At 37.7% G+C, this 21,147-nt stretch overlaps 1 protein-coding gene across 5 annotated transcripts in view; it reads right to left on the bottom strand.

The window, feature by feature from the left end:
• The window catches only part of CPED1 (cadherin like and PC-esterase domain containing 1), a 271,872-nt gene that overhangs the window by 47,363 nt on the left and 203,362 nt on the right, over positions 1-21,147 (bottom strand). For all 5 annotated transcript variants that reach the window (XM_046669323.1, XM_046669321.1, XM_046669319.1 and 2 more), the window contains one exon: positions 921-1,038. In XM_046669323.1, coding sequence (XP_046525279.1) covers positions 921-1,038 — 118 coding nt within the window. The remainder of the gene's footprint in view (positions 1-920; positions 1,039-21,147) is intronic.

Raw genomic sequence — 21,147 nt, 5'->3', positions numbered from 1 at the left:
GGTGTGAAGTTCATGGCAAGGGGAGCAAAGCTCCGGAGTGTTTTCTCAGACTTTTTACATGAAGGGAGACCTGAGGTCAGGAGGCCGATATGGTCACCAGGAATCTCAGAGTAGATGCTCCCTGCTCCTCTTGTTGCCTCATCTTTAGGCCCAGCTCTGGTTGGACCCCACTAGTCTCCACTGAAGAAGAGGGCTGGGGAGGGAGAGAAACAGGGAATGTGGACAGTGGCACCAAAGTCTCCCATTCCAGGTCTGCTCTAGGCTTAGGCAGGATGGAACACTGTAATTTGAATTTGATATCACAATTTTCCTACCTCTATAATACTTAAAATATGGGAGACACTAGTGATCATTCCAAAGATTGTTTTTTAATTAAAGGAAATGATTTAAAACTGAACGTATATACTCTACAGTTCTTTGATTCACAAGGTCAATAGATATTTATTTTGTGCCTACTCTGCAGAAATGAGAGTGCTAAGTGGATTGATACCATGTGAGCAAATCAGACTCCTTGCCCTTATGCAGTGGACAGCCTGAGAAGGCTGATATCAAACAAACAAATAATTGCATACTTAATCATTTAAGTATTGGTGTAGCTGCTGCAGAAGAAAGCACAGGGTGCTATGGGAGTATAGAAGAAGGAAACAAATCAGAGGCTCAAGGAAGGCTCTCTTCTGGCATACATGACTTTTGAGCTGGGATCTGCAGATGAGCATGGATTAACCAGGCAAAGAGCAGAGGGTAAAGAGAAAAGCATTAGATTAATCAAAATATTTCATGCATTAAAACCATGCATTTACATGAATTATATATGTTGCAGTTCATACTAATGAAAAAGTGATATATTACCTTGATAAGCATATACTTATCTATATTAAAGGATCTTTTAAAAGAGAAATGATATCAAATGTGATAGTCACCTTTTGCATCCCCAGATGGACAAATCTTTAGTTCAGGCTGTGAAATTGCTTCAATGTAGTCAGAAGAAATAGTCTGTAACCCACAGGCTTCCTCCGGGTGAATCAATAAGCCACAGTCCTGCATTAAAATGATAGAAATCAGCTGTCACAGTAATTAACCTGATCTATAATAATCAAATCTAAAAAATAAGATTTCCTTTACCAAATAAGCTTTATGGATAAAAGGGAGCAATTCTCATTTACCTTTCTTGGGGTATTGACCTATCAATAGTTTTTGTACTATAAGTAGTTACCTATGACTGGAGATTCATATAAATTCTAATGACAATTTAATCTTTATTTTGGCATTGACATTCAAGTATTGCTCTGCCAACTTTTAAAGAAATAGACGCAAGTTCTACTTTAAAAATATACCTATGTGTTGATTCATTAAAAATATAACATATATAATAGAGGATGATATTATCCTCTAATATTGTGCAAAAGTCAGTTAATGTGAGAAGGGAAATGGGAAACATTTGGGGAGAATATTAGTTTGACAGATGAATTTCATTTCAATGAACATTTATTCAAGAGCTTGATAGGCCAAAAATGTGATCGAATACATATAGTTTATTCAAAACATCTTCATATATTTATAAAAGTAGGTAACATCCTGGGTGCTGGCCCAGTGGCGCAGCAGTTAAGTTCGCATGCTCTGCTTTGGCAGCCTGGGGTTCACCGGTTCGGATCCCGGGTGCGGACATGGCACCACTTGGCAAAGGCCATGCTGTGGTAGGCTCCCCACGTATAAAGTAGAAGAAGATGGGCATGGATGTTAGCTCAGGGCCAGTCTTCCTCAACAAAAAGAGGAGGATTGGCAGTAGATAGCTCAGGGCTAATCTTCCTCAAAAAAAAAAAAGTAGGTACCATCTCACTGCATGAATACCATTGTAGAGACACGTTCTGTACCAAGCAGCACCTTCCACGGTCTGACGTGTGCAATGGAGAAGAGCAGACTGTTGCCTCTCTGAAACCTCTCTTCTCCTCTCTGCTTTGCTCCAGCAGTTTGGCCTACTCTCATTTTCTCTAGCTTATTCTACAAAGCTGTTGGCCCCTGGACCTGTCCTGCGTCCTTCTATGCTACCTCACCTGGTTCCACTGTGGCCCTTCTCATGAGGTTCCCTCAGTCCATCACAATTTAGGGCAGGGAAAAATGCTACACTCTCTGTCAGGAATGCCTTCTCCCAAATTTTGCATGGAGAGCATCTTTTTGGGTTTTAGGTCTCAGCAAGGCCTTCTTGAAATTCTAGCACAATTACGTATCCCTGCTCTTGTCCACGTTAGCACCATTTGTTTCCTTCGCACTCTTCACCATTTGGTTATTATGTTTATTATTGAGTCTTTTCCACGAGACTGAATGCTCCCTGAGAACAAATAATTATCTCACTCACAAGTATACCCAGTCCCTACCACACAGTAGGCAACAGTAAATATTTACTGAATGCATAAAAGGTTAGAGTTGTCTCCCTCTTTATATCATAAGTTCTCAGTGATGGACAGAAATAATTGGTTTGACCTCTTCTTTGTTCTGGAACTCTGCCTTTAATGAGCAGTTTCTAGTTCCGTTCCCTCATGCTTTCAAATATCCTAATTCCCAACTCAGAGTCCCAGATCTCATACAAAAAGGTCCAGGATATTAAGAGACAAAAGGAATGGGGTGAGTACGGACTTCTTGAAATCTTGATCTGGTATACATATTTCCATTTTTAATTCATGACTGAAAGTAGGGTTTAGGACACTAATTAAAGATTAGGAATGTGACTTGTATTAAAATATTCATTATAATAAATCAATTAAAAATAACACAAAATTTATAATAATGTGAGGAGTTTTAGTCTGAATAAACATCTATGAGTGACATGTATTTGCATGTGAGGGAAGTGTGTATGTATGTGATTTCTATCTGTATGTTTATTTTTGGTGGAGACTAGACCTTTTTTTTAAGGCTAGAAAAAAATGTCACCTGCATCTGTCAGATTGAAAAAAAGGTTTATATCAAATGTTAGTGAGAAATAATTACCATCATACACTGCTGAGGGTAGTGTGAATTAGTTCAGCTACTTTGGAAGTCAGTTTATACTAAAACTAAAAATTCACAGAAGCTGGCCCCGTGGCCGAGTGGTTAAGTTCATGCACTCCACTTCAGCAGCCTGGGGTTTTGCTGGTTCGGATCCTGGGCACGGACATGGCACCGCTTATTAGGCCACGTTGAGGCAGCGTCCCACATACCACAACTAGAAAGACCTACAACTAAAATATACAACTATCTACTTGGGGGATTTGGGGAGAAAAAGCAGAAAAAAAATATTCACAGATTCCATAGCCCTGAAGTCAGACTTCTCAGCATCTGCTGTAGAGAAACGCTCATGCAATGCATAAAGAACATGTATAAGGACAGATCTAAATGGACTAACAGGGAGAGATTTCCAACACAAACAATTAAGAAAAAAACTGAAGAGCATGTTTCGTTACAGGACAATACATGCCACATGAAACATACCATGAACACGTCACAAAGTCACCTAAACTCAGGTACTTCAGATTAAGATGTGGTCAATTTATTAATAAACAAACATACATATATTTTATATAACTAAATATATATATTTCCATGTAAATAATGATGAAATATTTCTAAAAGACTGGATTTAGATAAACCTTTGCCTGACAATGATTGTTTGGGGTCTCTGTGGTGTGAGTGTGTATGATTGTGTCCTAACACTCATCTGGAAGGCACTGGAAAGAGAGTCCAGACTGCAGAATCCAGCTGCCGAAGCCCTAGCTAGTCTCTTTTATCAAAGCCCTGCATATAACTGGCACGTGTCAATCAATGAGAATGGTGTACTGTCACGTGCGCTGATGGCTTGTCTTGTGGGGAACCAAACTCAGTCACTGATGAGTGGATGGGGGCTATTTCAGCTGGGTTAGTCACAGGTGGCAGGAGACGACCTCTGAACTGAAGGATGTGAAAAAGTAGCGGATGAGAATTTCAGGAAGAAAGAATTGCATATCAAAGGTCATGAGGTGGGAAAAGAATTTATCTGACATCTTAAGTCAAAATAAAAGTAAGTCTTTTTTTAACAAACTGATACGCTATCTTTTTTTTTTTTTTTTTTGGTGAGGAAAATTGGCCCTGAACTAACATCTGTTGCCAATCTTTCTCTTTTTGCTTGAGGAAGATTCACCCTGAGCTAACATCTGTGCTAATCTTCCTCTATTTCCTATGTGGGACACCACCTCTGCATGGCTTGATGAGTGGTGCAGGTCCACGCCTGGGGATCCAAACTGGTGAACCATGGGCCGCTGGAGTGGAGTGCGCTAACTTAACCACCACGCCACTAGGTTGGCCCCCTGACAATCTATATTTTAATAATCAAATCATAGAATCTTTTCTTAAGATAGCAACTCCCAGGTTATCTACTATAAATTCCTCACTTACAGGAAGAATATTAACTCATAAGGTGTTCCTAAGCATTTCTGAACACATCTTTAAAATGGAAGGGTATTAATTTAATATCTAGAACGTGCAAAGTGCCATGCTGAGAATAGGAGGCCCTGACCTCAAAGGACACAGTCTAGCTCTCCGCCAGAAGTTTCCTTGCGATCCTGAACTGAAATCTACATCTCATTTGTTCTAATTATCCTCTTTGGTGCAGCTTAGAACAAACTTACTATAATAATACAGGAGCATATTCTGATCTCACTTCAAACCTGCTGACACAAATGACCGGCAATAGAGCATGATATTATCTTAAAATGTTCAATGTTTGCACTTTCTGAATACCCAGCATCCCACATGTGAGCCTTGATAATAGAGTCAACATAATGCAGAACACAGAGGAGCATAGCGTAAGTGAGAGCCAGACTGAGTGCCCACTCCTGCTACTTAAAAGCTTGGCCTTGTCTTGTGTCTGAATCATTACCAGGCAAGGTGCTGTTTCTGCCTTGGCTGGATGTTCTCATCGGGTACCTGTTCCACCACAGTTGGTAGGTCAGGCCCGTTGATTCTAACTAAACAACCACGACTCTAGTAAATTCCAAGATAGGACAGGAATCAAATCTATATTGCAAAGGATAAACAGAGCAGGGACTGGGAGAGGGACGTAGATTTTGAAATAAATGAAATTTAAAATCACACTCTCCTCTCCGTAGTTTAGGCCAAAGAATATTCTATTGCATTCTGCGCTTCTTTTTGAATTTCTCTTTAGTGGTTAATGTAGGTTTGCAGGGCATACATCCTAATCTTTCATGTTAAAGTCTTCACTATTTTGTAAAGCCAGGGCAGCCCACTTGGGTGGATATTAATCATTTTCCAGGTGCAGCCAAACAATGTTACCCTTAAAGTTGAATGAAACTAAGTATATGGCCAAATGCGGACTCACGTCCAGAGACTGCCTGACAGAGTTGAGGGAGGTAGGGAAGAAAAGGTGGTGTCAGTACAGCTACGTGCACATTTTCCGGAACAAGCGAACAGTGGCATATGCTGGAAAGAGCACCACTGTGTTAGGAGTCACAGTCGTGAATTTTAGTGCCAGCTTTGTCATGAGCTGGCTGTGTGATATTGAGTAGGTCACTTGATCTAGTTTCTCACTGTAAAACGGGGAAGGGTGGAGAGCAGAGGGAAGAGAATTGTGTGAAATGATCTGAAGTACTGCAGCCATGGTAGGTGCCAACACGGCACCCATTCTTCCTTCTTCCTTTCTAAAAGAAAGACCTTTGTTTTGTTGTAGGCACTAATGTATCTAGCATTAAAAAACCAAACAAAACTCTATTTCCCAGTCTCCTTTGTAGCTAGACTTGGCCATACGACACAATTCTAGCCAAAGAAATGTGGAAATTGGCTATGGATTTCTGGAAAAGTTTTGCTTCCCTGATGCCTCTTTTTCTTTGTCACTCTGTTTCTTCTTTCCACTTGGAATGCTGATGTGAGCCTGAAGAAGCAGCAGCCATGTTGCGACCATGAAGCAATCATAAACAGAAAGATAGAAAGACTTTGGGCTGCCTACCTCTGTACTTCTCGCGATGGAAGAAGAACAAACTCCTGCTTGATCAAACCACTATGGAAACATAAGGTGCAGCCAAACTTCTCTCTTCCTCTCAGAGTCTACAAAATCTATTCTTCTCAGGCTATGTGAATTTTTTGAGTATTCCTTTAGATCTTAAAAGTGATTAATTCCACTAATAAGAAAAATTTTAGACCATCTTAAAAGGAAAAAACTCATTTGCATCTCGAATTTCTTTCCTCATTGGTGTGATTAGTAATTTGGTCAGGTTCAGGCATATTCAAGAAAACGAATGACAGTTCTTCTGGTTTTAAGCGTCATTCCCTTGGAGCCCCAGAGTCTAGATACATGGCAAGGTAGTATTTAGCAGAGTTGCTTAAAATGTTATTAACCCCAGAAAGCTCCACATTTAGAGTGTATCATTTTGCTGGAGACTTTATAAATTCCTGAGTGGATTGTCAGAGCTCTCAACAGAATGCAGTAAGATAATTAACAGGGATTTTCTTGTTCAAACATGCACACAGTACACATGTCTGGGACATAATTTTTAAAATTTCCTTAATTTTTCATGAAATGCTTCAGCAACTAACAGAAGACATTAAGGTACCCTTGGTTTGGGCCCTGCCCTACCCATGAAAACATGTCCTCTGTTTCTTGTTACCAGTTCCCCTGGAAGCCCATTTAATTCCCTACAGAAGTGTCTAGCCACAAAGAAATTTTTAGTATTTCTCATTTTTAACGTGACATTGCTATATTTTTAGAGCAATGCCAAATTGACTCTCTGATCTGGTAGGTATCTTTAAACAGTATCTACTCTTTTGATCCCACGGAATCATTGCTGTAAGATGAGACAATTCTCTCCCTCCCCCATTAAATAACGTAAAATGCCCACCTAAATTTGAAAAGATACAGTGTCACCCAGCTCCGTCCACAGAGACCCCTTCCTCTCCTTCTCCTGGGCTGCTGCTCTTTCCAGTAAGTCAGTAGTGATCTCTCAGACTTGACAGCCCTGGCACCTCCAGAAAGGCAGAGTACCTTTCCAGGTCAGGACTGTGCTGTTTCCCACAATAAATTAGGTTCCTGAGGAGCTACTGTCACTATCTTGTTCCAAAGGAATGAATTGTCTTCTGTCTTCACATTGTCTCTAAATTTAACAACTGCTTTCCTTGTATTATAATCAGCCAGCCATAAAACACCAAGTAGTTTTGGTTTGAGTCACTGTATTAGACACCAAATGAACACTGATAGAATAATTAGCTGAGGGTATACATTAGCAGTAAATGATCACAGCATAATCCATCTGAAATCATCCTTTACATACCACAGTGATGCCAAAATTGAATGTTTTTCATGAAGAAAAGAATGTAATGCATATAAATTCATATTGAAAGAGACATATTGTTGATGGAAGGCAATTTGGAAATATCTCTCAACTATAATTATACAGCTAAGACTTTATCGTACAGCTATACTTTACAAAGTCTGCAAAGATTCATGTTCAAGGAAATTTACTGAAGCACTTCGTGTAATAACAGAAAACTTCACATAACTCAAGTGTCTATCAATAGGGAACTGGTTGAATAACTTATCCATCCATATAATGGAATATTTTGTAATTCTTAGAAAAAAAGGATGCAGAGTGGAAATAAGGGGAGAAATATTATTAAGAGCAATAAAGCAAGTTGTAGAGCCTTATATATACCATGATCTTATTTAAGTAAAATAAAGTTCTAGATATTCTGTATGCTTGACGGTACATACATAACTTCTGGAATAATACACAAGAAACTCTGAACAGTGGCTCTTTTAGAAGATGAAGAATGGTAGGCCAGAGATGGGGAAGCAAAAATGACTTTTACTTTTTATTTATGTTTTCGAAGATTTTGCTGTTAGTATGAATTATGCTTATATTTTTAAAAATACAAACAAGTCAAGAAAATAGTATTTAAAATGGTAAAGCAAAAGATAGAAAATCAGAAAAGGACTGGTAGCTCCTTTGAAGGTCTATTAATTTCCTATGGCTGTTGTAACAAAGTACCATTAACTAAGTGGCTTAGAACAACAGAAATTTATTGTCTCACATGTCTGAAGGCCAGAAGTCCAAAATCAAGATGTTGGCAGATTTGGTTCCCTCTGAGGGCTGTGAAAGAGTATAGTCCTGCACAGTCATTTAATACTGTCCTGTGTTCAAGGAGTTTATAGTTTATCAGAGAAAACATAATTAAAAGGGAATTGAGTAAATATTGCAGGTAGAAGGATGAGCATCTGAAACATTCTAGAACTGAGTGAAAAACATGGCCATTGAAGTTCAGAGTGGATGGTGTTTGGAAACAAAGATAGGAAGTGGGAAGAAATCAGTAAAATTATTTTGGAATCATGATTTTCATTCTTGGCTCATTCTGATGACACATTTAAGATTGTGGCAATGAATTAAGCTTCTTTAATTTTGTTCTGTTTAAAAATTCTTATTAGATAAGTCTCTAAGGTCTATCTCCTTTTATAAAACTTACAAAAACTTTAACTAAGTAGCTATTCTTTTAAGGGACAGTACAAAATTAAACATCTTTATTGAGGAGTAGGAGACATTTTGAATTTTGTTTACAGTTTGTTCTAATAAATTATGTGAACAAGGTTTACCTATATAATTGCCTTTGAATTTTAATGAAAATGAGTAGCCAGCTAAGTTGTTCTACTTTGAGAAGAAGGGATCTCTAAAAACATTGCTTTAAAAATTGATGAGTTTCAATGCTTGATTTTATCCAGTTTTAGTGAGAGTTTACAAATAGGTTTTCAATTTTAATTGTTCTTTAAAAATAATGGAACTTGCTGTTGGGTAGCAGGATTGTATATGCAGCTTGACTTGCTATTTTGCTTGGAATTCATAGTCTTCCTTATAACACATCAGAATCCACGTAGTAATGAGCCATCATATAAGAAAACACAATGTGTATGTTTCTTTCCTTAAATAAATAGCTGAAAAGTGGCCAGACATTATACTTCCTAAGAATTTCAAGTTAGAGCCTAATGAACTCAGGGAAAAGGAAAATTGAGACATATTATAAGCAGATGAACTAGTTCAACTCAATTAAATGTATTAATACGACATCAATATTTGGAATGCCTCTTTATACTTCTCACGCATTCCAAATCCCTGAACTAATATTCAGTCTTATCTTTCTTAACCTAGATGGCCTCCAAATTAACTAGGATGGGGCCAATGTGATCCTGCTGGCTGGAGTCCTTTCTGAAAGGCACCCTCTATTCTCAATTTAGAAATACATATGAGTCTCTGGGCTTGTAGAATTTGGACTGGAAAACCTAGTGAGACGGGGCCTGTGAAATGACTAATGTTTCCCACTTCCGGTGAGCTAGAAACTCTGGGGAAAGCAGCCTTTGTTGTGGTCTTTCAGCACTTCTGGTTTTGGCTCCAGATGGAATCCAGAAGGGTAGAAGTGAATGCAAATAAAAAGAAAGAATGGATTTATATGTTTGGATATTTGAAAAAGTTCTGTTCTTTTTGATTTGTGAACAAAGAAGGGTGGAATTGGAACAGAATGTATGACCATGGTCTCTCTCATACTTTGAAGAATCTAGGCGAGCTTGGGAAGAGGCAAGTCAATAACAACGATGACAAATAGAAAAGTTCATTTCATATTCTAAAAGAGTAAACCTATTATTTATATTATTTATAGACCAAAGCAGAAATAGTAGTGAGTAGAAAGAGGCAGTAGGCTACAGAGATATTTTAAAAGGTAACTTTTTTCCTCTTTATTTTTTAATTGAGGTCATAATAGTTCATAACATTGTGAAATTTCAGTTGTACATTCTTATTGTTAGTCACCATATAAATGTGTCCCTTCGCCCCTTTTGCCCACCCCCAAGCCCCTTCCCCTCTGGTAACCACTAAACTGTTCTCTTTGTCCGTGTGTTAGTTTATCTTCCACATATGAGTGAAATCATACAGTTTGTGTTTCTCTGTCTGGTTTATTTTGCTTAACTTAATACCCTCAAGGTCCATTCATGTTGTAGCGAATGGGACGATTTTGTTAAAAGACAACTTTTAACTGACGTGTACTTGTCAATAATGGTGACACCAAATAACAAACGTTTGCCATCTAGTAAGTAGCAAGCAGGTTTTCCCAGGAGATAACGATCACTCCAAGTAAACATAACTGCTGGTCTAAGTATTTCAGCGTGGACCATAACACTTATAAATAGTCCACTAATAAAGCATGTGAGGTTGTGATCCTCAAAAATGTAGCTTTTGTAGGAAATCTGCTTCAGTGGTACAAATAGAGTTGAACATTTGAATAAAACACGTAATTACACTAGTTTGGGGCACGATGTATGTATTTTCTGCCTACATTCATCTTGGTAACTGCTACGCAAACACACATACACCTACAGACACCTATATGTGCACACACAGGTGCACACACACGATGATCCTCAGAATTGTGGGATTTTAAAACTTGAAGGGAACTCAAACCAAGTGACATATGGAATACATCATGCTACAAAAGAATTCTCTCATTACATGTCTTAAGTTATAAATTTCATCTTTTTTCAGGCTTTAATAGTAATTGTTTAGCACTAAATGGTATTTTTAAAGATTATCCACTAATTAGCATCTTATACAGCCACAGTTAAGCTCAAAACAGGCTAAATGTAACTAAATTCTGCTTAGAAGGAAGTGCTGATGCACTCAAAACTGAACATCCAAACTATTATGACCTTGTGAGATCAAAACTTAGTATCAATTTTTAGTATAAACATATTCTAACAGTGTAAAATTTAGATATCTGTGAAAATAATTGAGCTATAATGGGACAGTCCTTTCTATGTATAGTCATATTTTTATGCATATTAATTTGACTTTAAAAGATATTCCAAAAAATACTCTAGGAACAGTGTAAAAGTCACTCTCCTAAGGTATTTATTAATTACACAGGGAAAAACGTAACTTTGCAGTGGAGAAGCCCAGCCAACGGTACTCTCATCAAGTGATCAAGAGAAACACTTCATTTCTGCAGTATTCTTGCACAAATGTTTAGCTTCATCTAATCAGGAGAAGACATTATATACTCCCAAATTGAGAGGCATTCTAAAAAATAACTGACCTGCATTCTTCAAAAGAGTCAAGGTCATGGAAGACAAGGAAAGACTGTGGAACTGTCACAGATTAGAGATGACTAAGAAACATACTAACTAAAAGCAATCTGGGATTCTGGAACAGAAAAACAATATTATTGGAAAAACTAGTGAAATCCATATAAGGTGTTTGGTTAGGTAAATATATTGTACCAATATTAATATTAGTATTAAGTGTATTGATAAAGTACCATGGTCATGTAACATATTAATATTAGGGGAAGCTGGATGAAGGATATTTGGGAAATTCCTGTAACTCTAAAATTAATTTTAAAAATTAAAAGATTAGCACAATTTGATACTTATATTTTAGAGTTTTATGAAAGGCAAAAATACATTAACAACAGAAGAATCTTCTTACCGTTAAAGGGCTTTTAAACACTTCTGTTGGAGTTTCATAGAGCAGAGCAATGGCTCTGTGTAGTCACATCTTATTGGCATTCATGGATATCCCATGGCATAAGTTGTGATCTGCAAGCATTTTTCTCTTAAAAATTGTGGGAATTGTGGGAGGACAGCCCACAGGCTAAAGAAGAGCTAAGGTACACCTGCTTTATTTAAGGACTAACTCTTGGGGAGACACCGATCTCCTGGTGAGTTGGCAAGGAGAAAGGGAAATGCCATTTATAGAGAACCTGGGTTATGCCGGGCACCAGGGTAGGCACTTCATATACACTATGCATCGATTCTTTACAACTGTTTGAAGTCGATATTACTATCCTCATTCAACAGATGAGGAAATAAAGGTTTGTAGAGTTTTAGGGAAGCTTTTCTGAAGTCAAACAGCTTAATAAATAGGTTTAGCTAGAGTTGGAATCATGGATCTATCTGACTTCAAACTCACGCTTCGTGGACTGAAAAATGAAACAAAATAAAACAAAACACACCGTACTAAGAAACGAAGATCATGTTTGTGAAATATTTACAGACCAATTAACTCTTCAGCAAGGAAGACTCTCCTTTCATGGCCACAGTTGCCATCCCTAAACATAACCAGCTGCACTTTAAAATGCTTACAGTTGGTCAAAAGTGGGACTAGGCAAGAGAGTGAATGATTCAGGCCAAATCTATTCCCTCCAGCGGAAAAAAAACCTCAAAGTCCCTTTCCAGCTCAAGCTTTGTCACTCCAATAATTTTTACTTTTGAATAATAGCATATTGGGTAACTACTTATTAACTAAAGGCTTAAAATTAATTCCCATGGTTGATAATGAACAAACATGTATATATTATTGCCTATCATCAAGGAAAATATTTGTTTTAATATGATTTTCAAAACCATCGGTACTCATGTGTCATGTCTTTTCAGTTCTCCAAAGAAGTTTATAGTTTATGACATTTATTCAGTTGGTCTTTTTTTCAATCGATTCCTTTAACAGACATTTGTTCGGCATCTACATGAACCAGCCACAGCCACTGCCCTCATGGAGTTCTAGCAGAGAAAACGGATATGGAAACATACAATTTCTGTAGAAAGCGCTAAATGGTGTAAAGAAAATTGTTCTGGACACAATGTTGGCACAAAGGAGCGTGATCAACTCTGTTTTACAAAGGCGATTACAACTTGAAATATATTGGAGCTCACCAGGCAGATGGGGCTGATGGGCTCTCCAAGTAGTGGAAACAGTGGACACGTGGAGGGCGGCCCGAAGCGGCTGGTCCTCTCCCGTACCAACACATACAAAGGAGTGGGCATCCTTTACGTCTGAAGACTCACTGCACCCTGATTATAAATCACTCATTTTTCTTTCTTGCTGTGACTATTAGCTTGAGATTCAGTCCTTAGCCATAAAATACACAAGACAATCTGGAACAGATTGGAAATGGATTTTGTCTACTTGTGTTGGGGGACCGTGTAAAGCATATGGTGTCAGTTATGAAACCGTGAAGTAGTTTATTCAGAACCCAACCCAGCCATATCACTTCAGGCTTTGATACTGTCCGTTATCAGCCCAGTGAGGAGTGGGCATTTTCCTGTGGAAAATGTGCTATCTTCCTTGGCATGCGATGCGGAATGAAGGGCTGCCCATTTTAATGGAGGAACGAAAGACTCCATGACCGAAGTTATAAGAGAAGGTGTCCTGGAGAAATTTCCAGATAAAAGACTGTCATTTAGCTTGTCTTACATTCCCCATGGGTTTTAAATTAGCTCATAATTTCCTGAACTTGAATGTTGTTGTTGTGATTTGATCATTCCCGTTAAGCGGTTGTCACAACTCACTGTGTGGGATGAAACGACTCTTTCATTCAGAGCCAAGTCTGGTGAGTGAGTCCTTATAGATCACATATCTCTAAGTCTCCATAGCTTTAGGCTGTTGCTATGAGTATGCCCCTGGCTGCCCCTCCACTCTGCTGAAGTCACTGGGTCTTCCCTCCTCAGCCACATGCTCAGTGGACCTGCCTTCTGCCATTGCTTCTCCATAATCCACAACCACACAGCATTTCAAGCTGATCTCTAGAATATGTCACTTCTCTGCATTAGTCAACAGCTGTTCCAGGACTCTGCTGTCACCAATCAGATATGTTTGCCTGGCCTAGCAGAGCTGAGTTACAGCTAACATAGCTTTAAAGTCAGAGGTCTGGCTTTGTTCTAGAACTTTGCAGTTGTTACCCTGCCCAGATCTGATACTTGGTTGCTCCTCAGTGTTTTATCTTTAAAAGGCCAACTGCATCTACGGCTCCACTGTATTGGCTAAATTTGACAGGGCAAACCAAACACCAAGACCAAACGCTATTTGGACATAGCATTAGACACTACCAATTCTCATTGAGTCACCCTTCCTTATGCCAGGTGTTCCTTGTAATTGCAACTGTGTGTATGACTGAATGGTTTTATAGCTAAGGCTGATAATTGGGGGAAAAAAATAGTGTCTAGGAGGATACATTGTCCAATAGATTGGCCATTATTTTTTTATCATTCTCCATGGTGTTTCATAAAGTTTCAAAACCCTATTTTAATTGTACTCTAAAAATTTTATTGAATTAAAAATGATATAATAATTCAAACAAGGGCTAAATGTTCCCCAAAGTGTGTTCCATGAAATACAGGCTTCTGAGAAGTTAGTAAATAGGTAAGTCAAAAAACAACGGTGCAGTCCGACTGTACGAATTTTTGGTCAAAAATTTTAAATAGATTTTACCTAATCTCACTGTCAGTAGTAAGGTGTTCTACCAACAAATTTTTACAATTTAATAAAGCTGATTCTAAAAAAGAGCATAAACAAGTTGCTATTGCTTACACTGGAGATAATTCAGCTATCTCAGAGTTTTAATTTCCTAAGGAGAAAGTCATTTTTGATGAAATCTCTTTGACTGTCTGTTAAAGAATCTATGACGAGGAGAATCTATATAAATAGCTGTTCTGATGACTAGCTGTGTCAAAAATACTGAACTAAGAAATCCTGTGGGATCATTTGTTCTATGATGGGGTCATGAGTAAAAATCTTCTACGTGGCAGCAAAGACCAAAACAAAAGAAAATACCACAAAGCTGTATGGAAACAATTGACATTCACTTACTATTTTTTAAAAAATTATAAATAAAAGAAATATTCTGTGATGACAGACATCTGTCTGGCATAACTAAGAAATCATTCCTGAAAATGAATAAGTTCTTGAGTTAGCTGCAAGTTTTCCTTTTTCAGTAAGTCACACATTATGTACATGATATAAACATATTCTATGAATATATTCATTTCTTTGTTCATTTATAGCAATTTTCCTGGGAATAAATAACAAAAGGCATTACTCAGACTGTACACTATGCTACTAAATTTAATGTTTAAAATGAGATTGCTTTTCTGAAAAATATTAGTCATATTTCAGATGCTATATCAGATGCTATCCAGTATTATGTCCCCAAATTGGTTGTATACTGAAGAGTTCTCCTATGAAATTCACTTGAGCACAGAGCAATGTAAAACAGTCATTGAGGCCCGGGTGGCACATGATAAGAGAATGGAAAAGTCTAGATCTAACATTATTAGTAGTACAGTGGTTAAGGGTAGGTGCGATTGTGTGCAGAATTCAGATTTTAGATCCACCACTTGGTGATCCTGGACAAATTAAATCCCTAATTGCTTCAGTTTCCTCTTCTGGTAACGCCCGCCTTACAAGACTGTTGAGAGGGTCAAATAAGTTAATATACGGAAACAATGAAGAACCATGCATGATCCACAATAAGTGCTCAATAAATGTGGCTCTGAGTAGAACTGAATATCACGTGCCAACGGTCACATTATGCACATTACACAACATACCTATGAGTTAGATAGCATTAGTTGCATTAATAGAAATTCTTAACAAATGGCAATTAGAGAGTTAAGTAATTTGTCTGATGTATGATCAGAATTTAGACACAAGTTTGTATGATTCTAAAACCCATACACATTTCCTTATATCATTCTGGAATTTAAAATAAAAATACTTGACTTCGTGAGAGCTGTGTAACATGGCTCAAATAAATTGCTTTCTCAGAGCCTCAGTTTCCTAACATTTAAAATGGGAATACCAATGCTTATTGCTCATATACACCTTAACATTGTTTCTGTCATTCAAAGGATAATGTATGAGAAGGCCCTCGTCACCGGTAAATCACGACACAGTGCTTTGTTTTATTCTTAATGACCACCCTCTAATCTATTACTCAGCAACTGGCTTATGATGAATATAGAGTGGCGGGGATGAACAAAGTGAAATATCCATATAATTTAAGTTTCCTTTGAGTTGGCTTGACATTTCCAGAGTTTCTTACATATATAGATTCTTACCTACTCCCCTCCTTGGAAGTTTCTTACATATATAGAAGGAAAATTTATTTTTTATTTGAAGCTAAGCTTTATGAAAAATTTATTCTTTGTTTGCAACTAAGTTTTATGAAAAACCAAAATATGAAAATATACAGATTTTATTTTTAATTCTTTGGGTTGCAAACAAAAGGAGTTTATTACTTGTAATGAGAATTAAACATTCAAACACTTTTCTCACATTATAAGAACAATTTTGTAAGGATTGTAAATCAATAAAAATTAGAAAGTGATCTGATATTATTGAGCAGTATTAAATGATAAAAGTAGACTTCAGGTTTGAAAAAACATTTATTTCTGAAACTGTATCTCCCTGGATACACATAAGAATGCATAGCCAAAGATCTTCCCCACATTAGTGAAACAGGAGAGAAAAAGCAATGTTTTAAAAACCTGCTTTAAAAGTTCACATAGAATCCTGAGTTATATATGGCTTCAATAATTTAACATGTCAGCCAAGAATATTTCTGTGCTTGAGGATTAAGAAATTGTTGTGATCTTTTTGCTATTATTAATCTTAAAGTCTTTTAAAATCACCTCATAAGTGTTAGCTTATTTAATTCTCAGTGAATTTGAAGAGCAATATATATGTAGTTAAATGAGTCCTTTCTAATGATTTTAAAAACAACTGCATCATTTCCATATTAAGGAAATAAAATGCATTATATGTAAAAATAATTAAAATTAAATACCATAAAAAGCTGCAAACTTCAAATGTGATTTATAAGAGAATATCCATGAGTCGTTTTTAAAAATATAGAGGATTAATACAACTAAAAATCCATGCTTTCTTGGGGCTGGCCTCATGGCCTAGTGGTCGAGTTTGGCATACTCTACTTCAGTGGCCCAGGTTCAGTTCCTGGGCACGGACTTATATCACTCATCGGCAGCCATGCCGTGGCAGCAACTCACATACAAAATGGAGGAAGATTGGCACAGATGTTAGCTCAGGGGAAATCTTCCTCAGCAAAAGAAAAAAAATCCATGCTTTCTGAAGCTTAGCCTACTACAAACAGTCATTGTCTAACACCACAGAGAAAGCCATTTGGAGTTCGTTTTTGAGATTGTATAAAAGTAATGTAAACATTGAGGGAAGCTATATCTTCAATTTATAGCCAAGAAACTTATTTATCATTCATTTACTCAGGCATCCTTTGCTTTGCTCTCACCACGTGCGAGGAATACAGAGGTGAACAAGATGAAATAGACCCAGTTTTCAAGGAACATATTGTTGAAAGGGGGAGAGATTTGAAGGGTGAACAGGAAGAGAAGAGGAGACAAACGTCTTCAAGAAAAGGGAATAAAAATGCAAGATCCATCAGAGACGTGCCGTGTATTTTAAGAACATCAGGACACAGGTATGGGCCAACTTTAGGTTTTGTGGGGAGCAGGAAGCAAAGTTTGGAGTGATACGAACTATACTAATGGATTCAGATTTTGTCTTTCCTCTCCCTCATTGATTCATTCATTCTTTTTGTGTTTTTTTTTTTTTTGAGGAAGATTAGCCCTGAGCTAACTACTGCCAGTCCTCCTCTTTTTTGCTGAGGAAGCTGGGCCCTGAGCTAACATTCGTGCCCATCTTCCTCTACTTTATATGTGGGACGCCTACCACAGCATGGCATACCAAGCAGTGCCATGTCCGCACCCAGGATCCAAACCAGTGAATCCCGGGCCACCGAGAAGCAGAACGTGGGAACTTAACTGCTGCACCACCAGGCCTGCCCCCATTCATTCATTTTTATTTATTTATTTAACACATATGTTCATCAGAAAGTTAGAAAAGAAAAATGAAAACATCAAGTCCAGGTAACAGTTTGGGTTTCCCCATGCCTCCATACATGCATACAGTGTTTCACTTGTGTATTATAAACATAGTATGTATTACACATGCACATATTTACAAAAATGAAATTAAACAGTTAACTACATTTTGTAACCATTTTTTTACCCTTATGATAAGGACGTGATAGAAGGATTTTAATGGTAATGATGGTGGGATGGGATATCGCAACATAATTAGATCTGCTTGTTTAAAAAAAAAAACATACAGAAGCTAGACTGGAGACTGCTAACTCTAGAGGCAGGAAGGTGGGATCGGGGACTACTATACTTGTTCAGGGGGAAGGAGATGAAGGTCTGAATTAGGATGGTGGGAAAGAAGCCAGGACATGAAAGATGTGTAGGAGAAAGTTATAAGCACGGAAGGAGAGGGGAAAAAATCTAGGATGACTTTTGGAAAACTTTGGGCTACTAGATGGACAAATGAGAGGGAAGAAGATGGTTTGAGGTGGAAGGAAAGGTGTTCAGTTTAGTGGTTAATTCTCAAATGTTTGTAGAATATGCAGGTAGACTGTCCAATGGAGGGTGGGATGAAAATGCTTAAATGTAGAATTTTGAAGAGAGGACAAATATGGTGATATTTAACAAAATACTGTTTCTCAGAATCAGAGTAATGTTTCTTTGACTAGTCAGTCACTGGGAGTTATGTGAAATTGCACAGTCCACTTTAGTGATGATTTCCAGTCTTTCTGGAATGCTGATGCTCTATTATTGCTTGTTTAAATTTGTGTTTCCTCCTTGCCTAAAAAAATCCTCTAGGGGCCAGCCCCTTGGCATAGTGGTTAAGTTCGCATTCTCTGCTTTAGCAGCCTGGGGTTTGCAGGTTCAGATCCCAGGCAGGGACTTACACACCGCTCACAGCCATGCTGTGGTGGCATCCCACATACAAAGTAGAGGAAGATTGGCATGGAAGTTAGCTCAGGGCCAATCTTCATCACCAAAAAAAAAAAAAAAAGACGAAGAAGAAGAAAGAAAGAAAAAACCCACTAGCTCACCAATAGGTGCAAGCTTGGATCCAAATTTTTTGGCATAACAACCAAAATCCTTCACAACTGAGATCAATTTCTCTCACTTGAATGTCTCTGTCCTACCCTTCCCATCTTTATACAGTACTACTGCCACATGGATCTACTTGCTCTTCCCTCATGCTCTCAACTCTGTCTAGAAATCCTAGGATGTTCTGGGGCCACACAAAATCATTATCTTTTGTGAGAAATCTTTCTTGGCTCCCACTCCCCCTCCTCCCCAAAAGAGGTTGTTCTCTCTTTGCTGTAATGTCATAATACAACATCTTTCTCACACACGTCACACTCTATTGCAACTGCTTGTTTATAGGTAGGCGTATCTTTCTCCTTAAGCTTCCTCAGAGATTGATATATAGGTATCTCTTTCTATATATACATGCATATGTATATGATTTATATATGTATCAAAAATATATACATATATTTGCCCCCAAGAACTAGACAATCTAGATAGGACACAGACAATAACATCTGCTGAATAAATATGAGTTTTAAGTCATTTTGGCCTTTGTTCAACTTTTGATATGTATTAAGCCATATATTTAACCAAAACTAAATATCAAGTCAATTCTCTTCCAGCTTCTTGGGGCGTAATGATGTCCTTCTTTGTCACAAGAAAATCTGAAATTAGTTCTATTGGAGAGAAGAATCAATATCTCTTAGTGATGTATATAAATTAACGGAGCACTTCCTTGTGCAAGTTTTTGTCAATGTGTCTGAGAACTGGGGTTGACCATCTGATTTATATTTTTCACTTTTAACACATAAGATTGTAGCTAACACCACTGTTGATGAGGGTGTGGGCAAACAGGCATGCTCACGCATTGTCTGTGGAAAGTAATTTGGAAGGGTATATTAAAGTTTAAAATTCTCATTCTTTTTCATCATTAATTTCACTCCTAGGAATGTTTACCACAGAAATAAGAGTGCAAGTTTGTAAAGATTTATAGGTGAAAGGATGATCATTGTAGCAATATTTATGATAGCAAAGCATAAGAAACCATTTGAATGCCTGTCAATAAAGGATTAAATAAGTCAATACAGTACGTTCACATAATGAACTGAAATATTATGCAACCATTGAGAAGATGGAGGTAATTTTATATCTACTGATCTGAAACATGTACATACATATTAAGGTTGGAGAGAAAGGAAAGTTTCAGAGCACTATTAAAGATGGTTTCACCTATGTTTAAAAATACATACAGGCACACTCGTTTTATTGAGCTTCACTTTATTGACCTTTGCAGAGATTGCATTTTTCCCAAATTGAAGGTTTGTGCCAACCTGCATCGAGCAAGTCTGTCAGCAGCATTTTTCCAACAGCATTTGCTCACTTCATGTCTCTGTGTCACATTTTGGTAATTCTCATAATATTTCAAGCTTTTTCATTATTATTCTGTTTGTTATGGTGATCTATGATCAGTGATCTTTGATGTTACTATTATAATTGTTTTGGGACACCACAAATGATACCCATGCAAGACGGCAAACTTAATCAGTAAAGGCTGTGTGTGTTCTGACTGCTGCATCAAGATGCCATTCCCTGAGATGCAACAATGTTAAAATTAGGGCAATTAACAACCCTACAATGGCCTCTAAGTGTTCAAGTGAAAGGAAGAGTTGCACATCTCTCACTTTAAGTCAAAATCTAGAAATGATTAAGTTTAGTGAGGAAGGCATGTTGAAGCCAAGATAGGCTGAAAGCTAGGCCTCTTGCTCCAGTTAGCTAAGGTGTGAATGCAAAGAAAAAGTTCTTAAAGGGAATTAAAGTTGCTACTCCAGTGAACACAGGAATGATAAGAAAGTGAAACAGCCTTATTGCTGATACGGAGAAAGTTTTAGTGGTCTGGGTAGAAGATCAAACCAGTCACACGATTCCCTTAAGCGAAAGCCTAATCCAGAGCAAGGCCCTAACTCTCTTCAATTCTGTGAAGGCGGAGAGAGGTGAGGAAGCTACAGAAGAAAAGTTTGAAGCCAGCAGAGGTTGGCTCATGAGGTTTAAGGAAAGAAGACGTCTCCATAACATCAAAGTGCGAGGGGAAGCAGCAGGTGCTGATGTAGAAGCTGCAGCAAGTTATCCAGAAGATCCAGCTAAGGTAATGAATGAAGGGGGCTACACTAAATAACAGATTTTCAGTGTAGACAAAACAGCCCTCTATTGGAAGAAGATGCCAGCTAGGGCTTTCATAGCTAGAGAGAAGTCAGTGCCTGGCTTCAAAGTTTCAAAGGACAGGCTGACTCTCCTGTTAGGAGCTAATGCAACTGGTTACTCTAAGTCGAAGCCAATGCTCATTGACCATTCCAAAAATCCTAGGGCCCTTAAGAATTGTGCTAAATCTACTCTGCCTGTGCTCTATAAAT

The sequence above is a fragment of the Equus quagga genome, chromosome 8, assembly GCF_021613505.1.
Source record: "Equus quagga isolate Etosha38 chromosome 8, UCLA_HA_Equagga_1.0, whole genome shotgun sequence".
Taxonomy (NCBI): domain Eukaryota; kingdom Metazoa; phylum Chordata; class Mammalia; order Perissodactyla; family Equidae; genus Equus; species Equus quagga.
The sequence above is the reverse complement of the archived record's forward strand: the minus strand, read 5'-3'. Positions and strand labels throughout refer to the sequence as shown.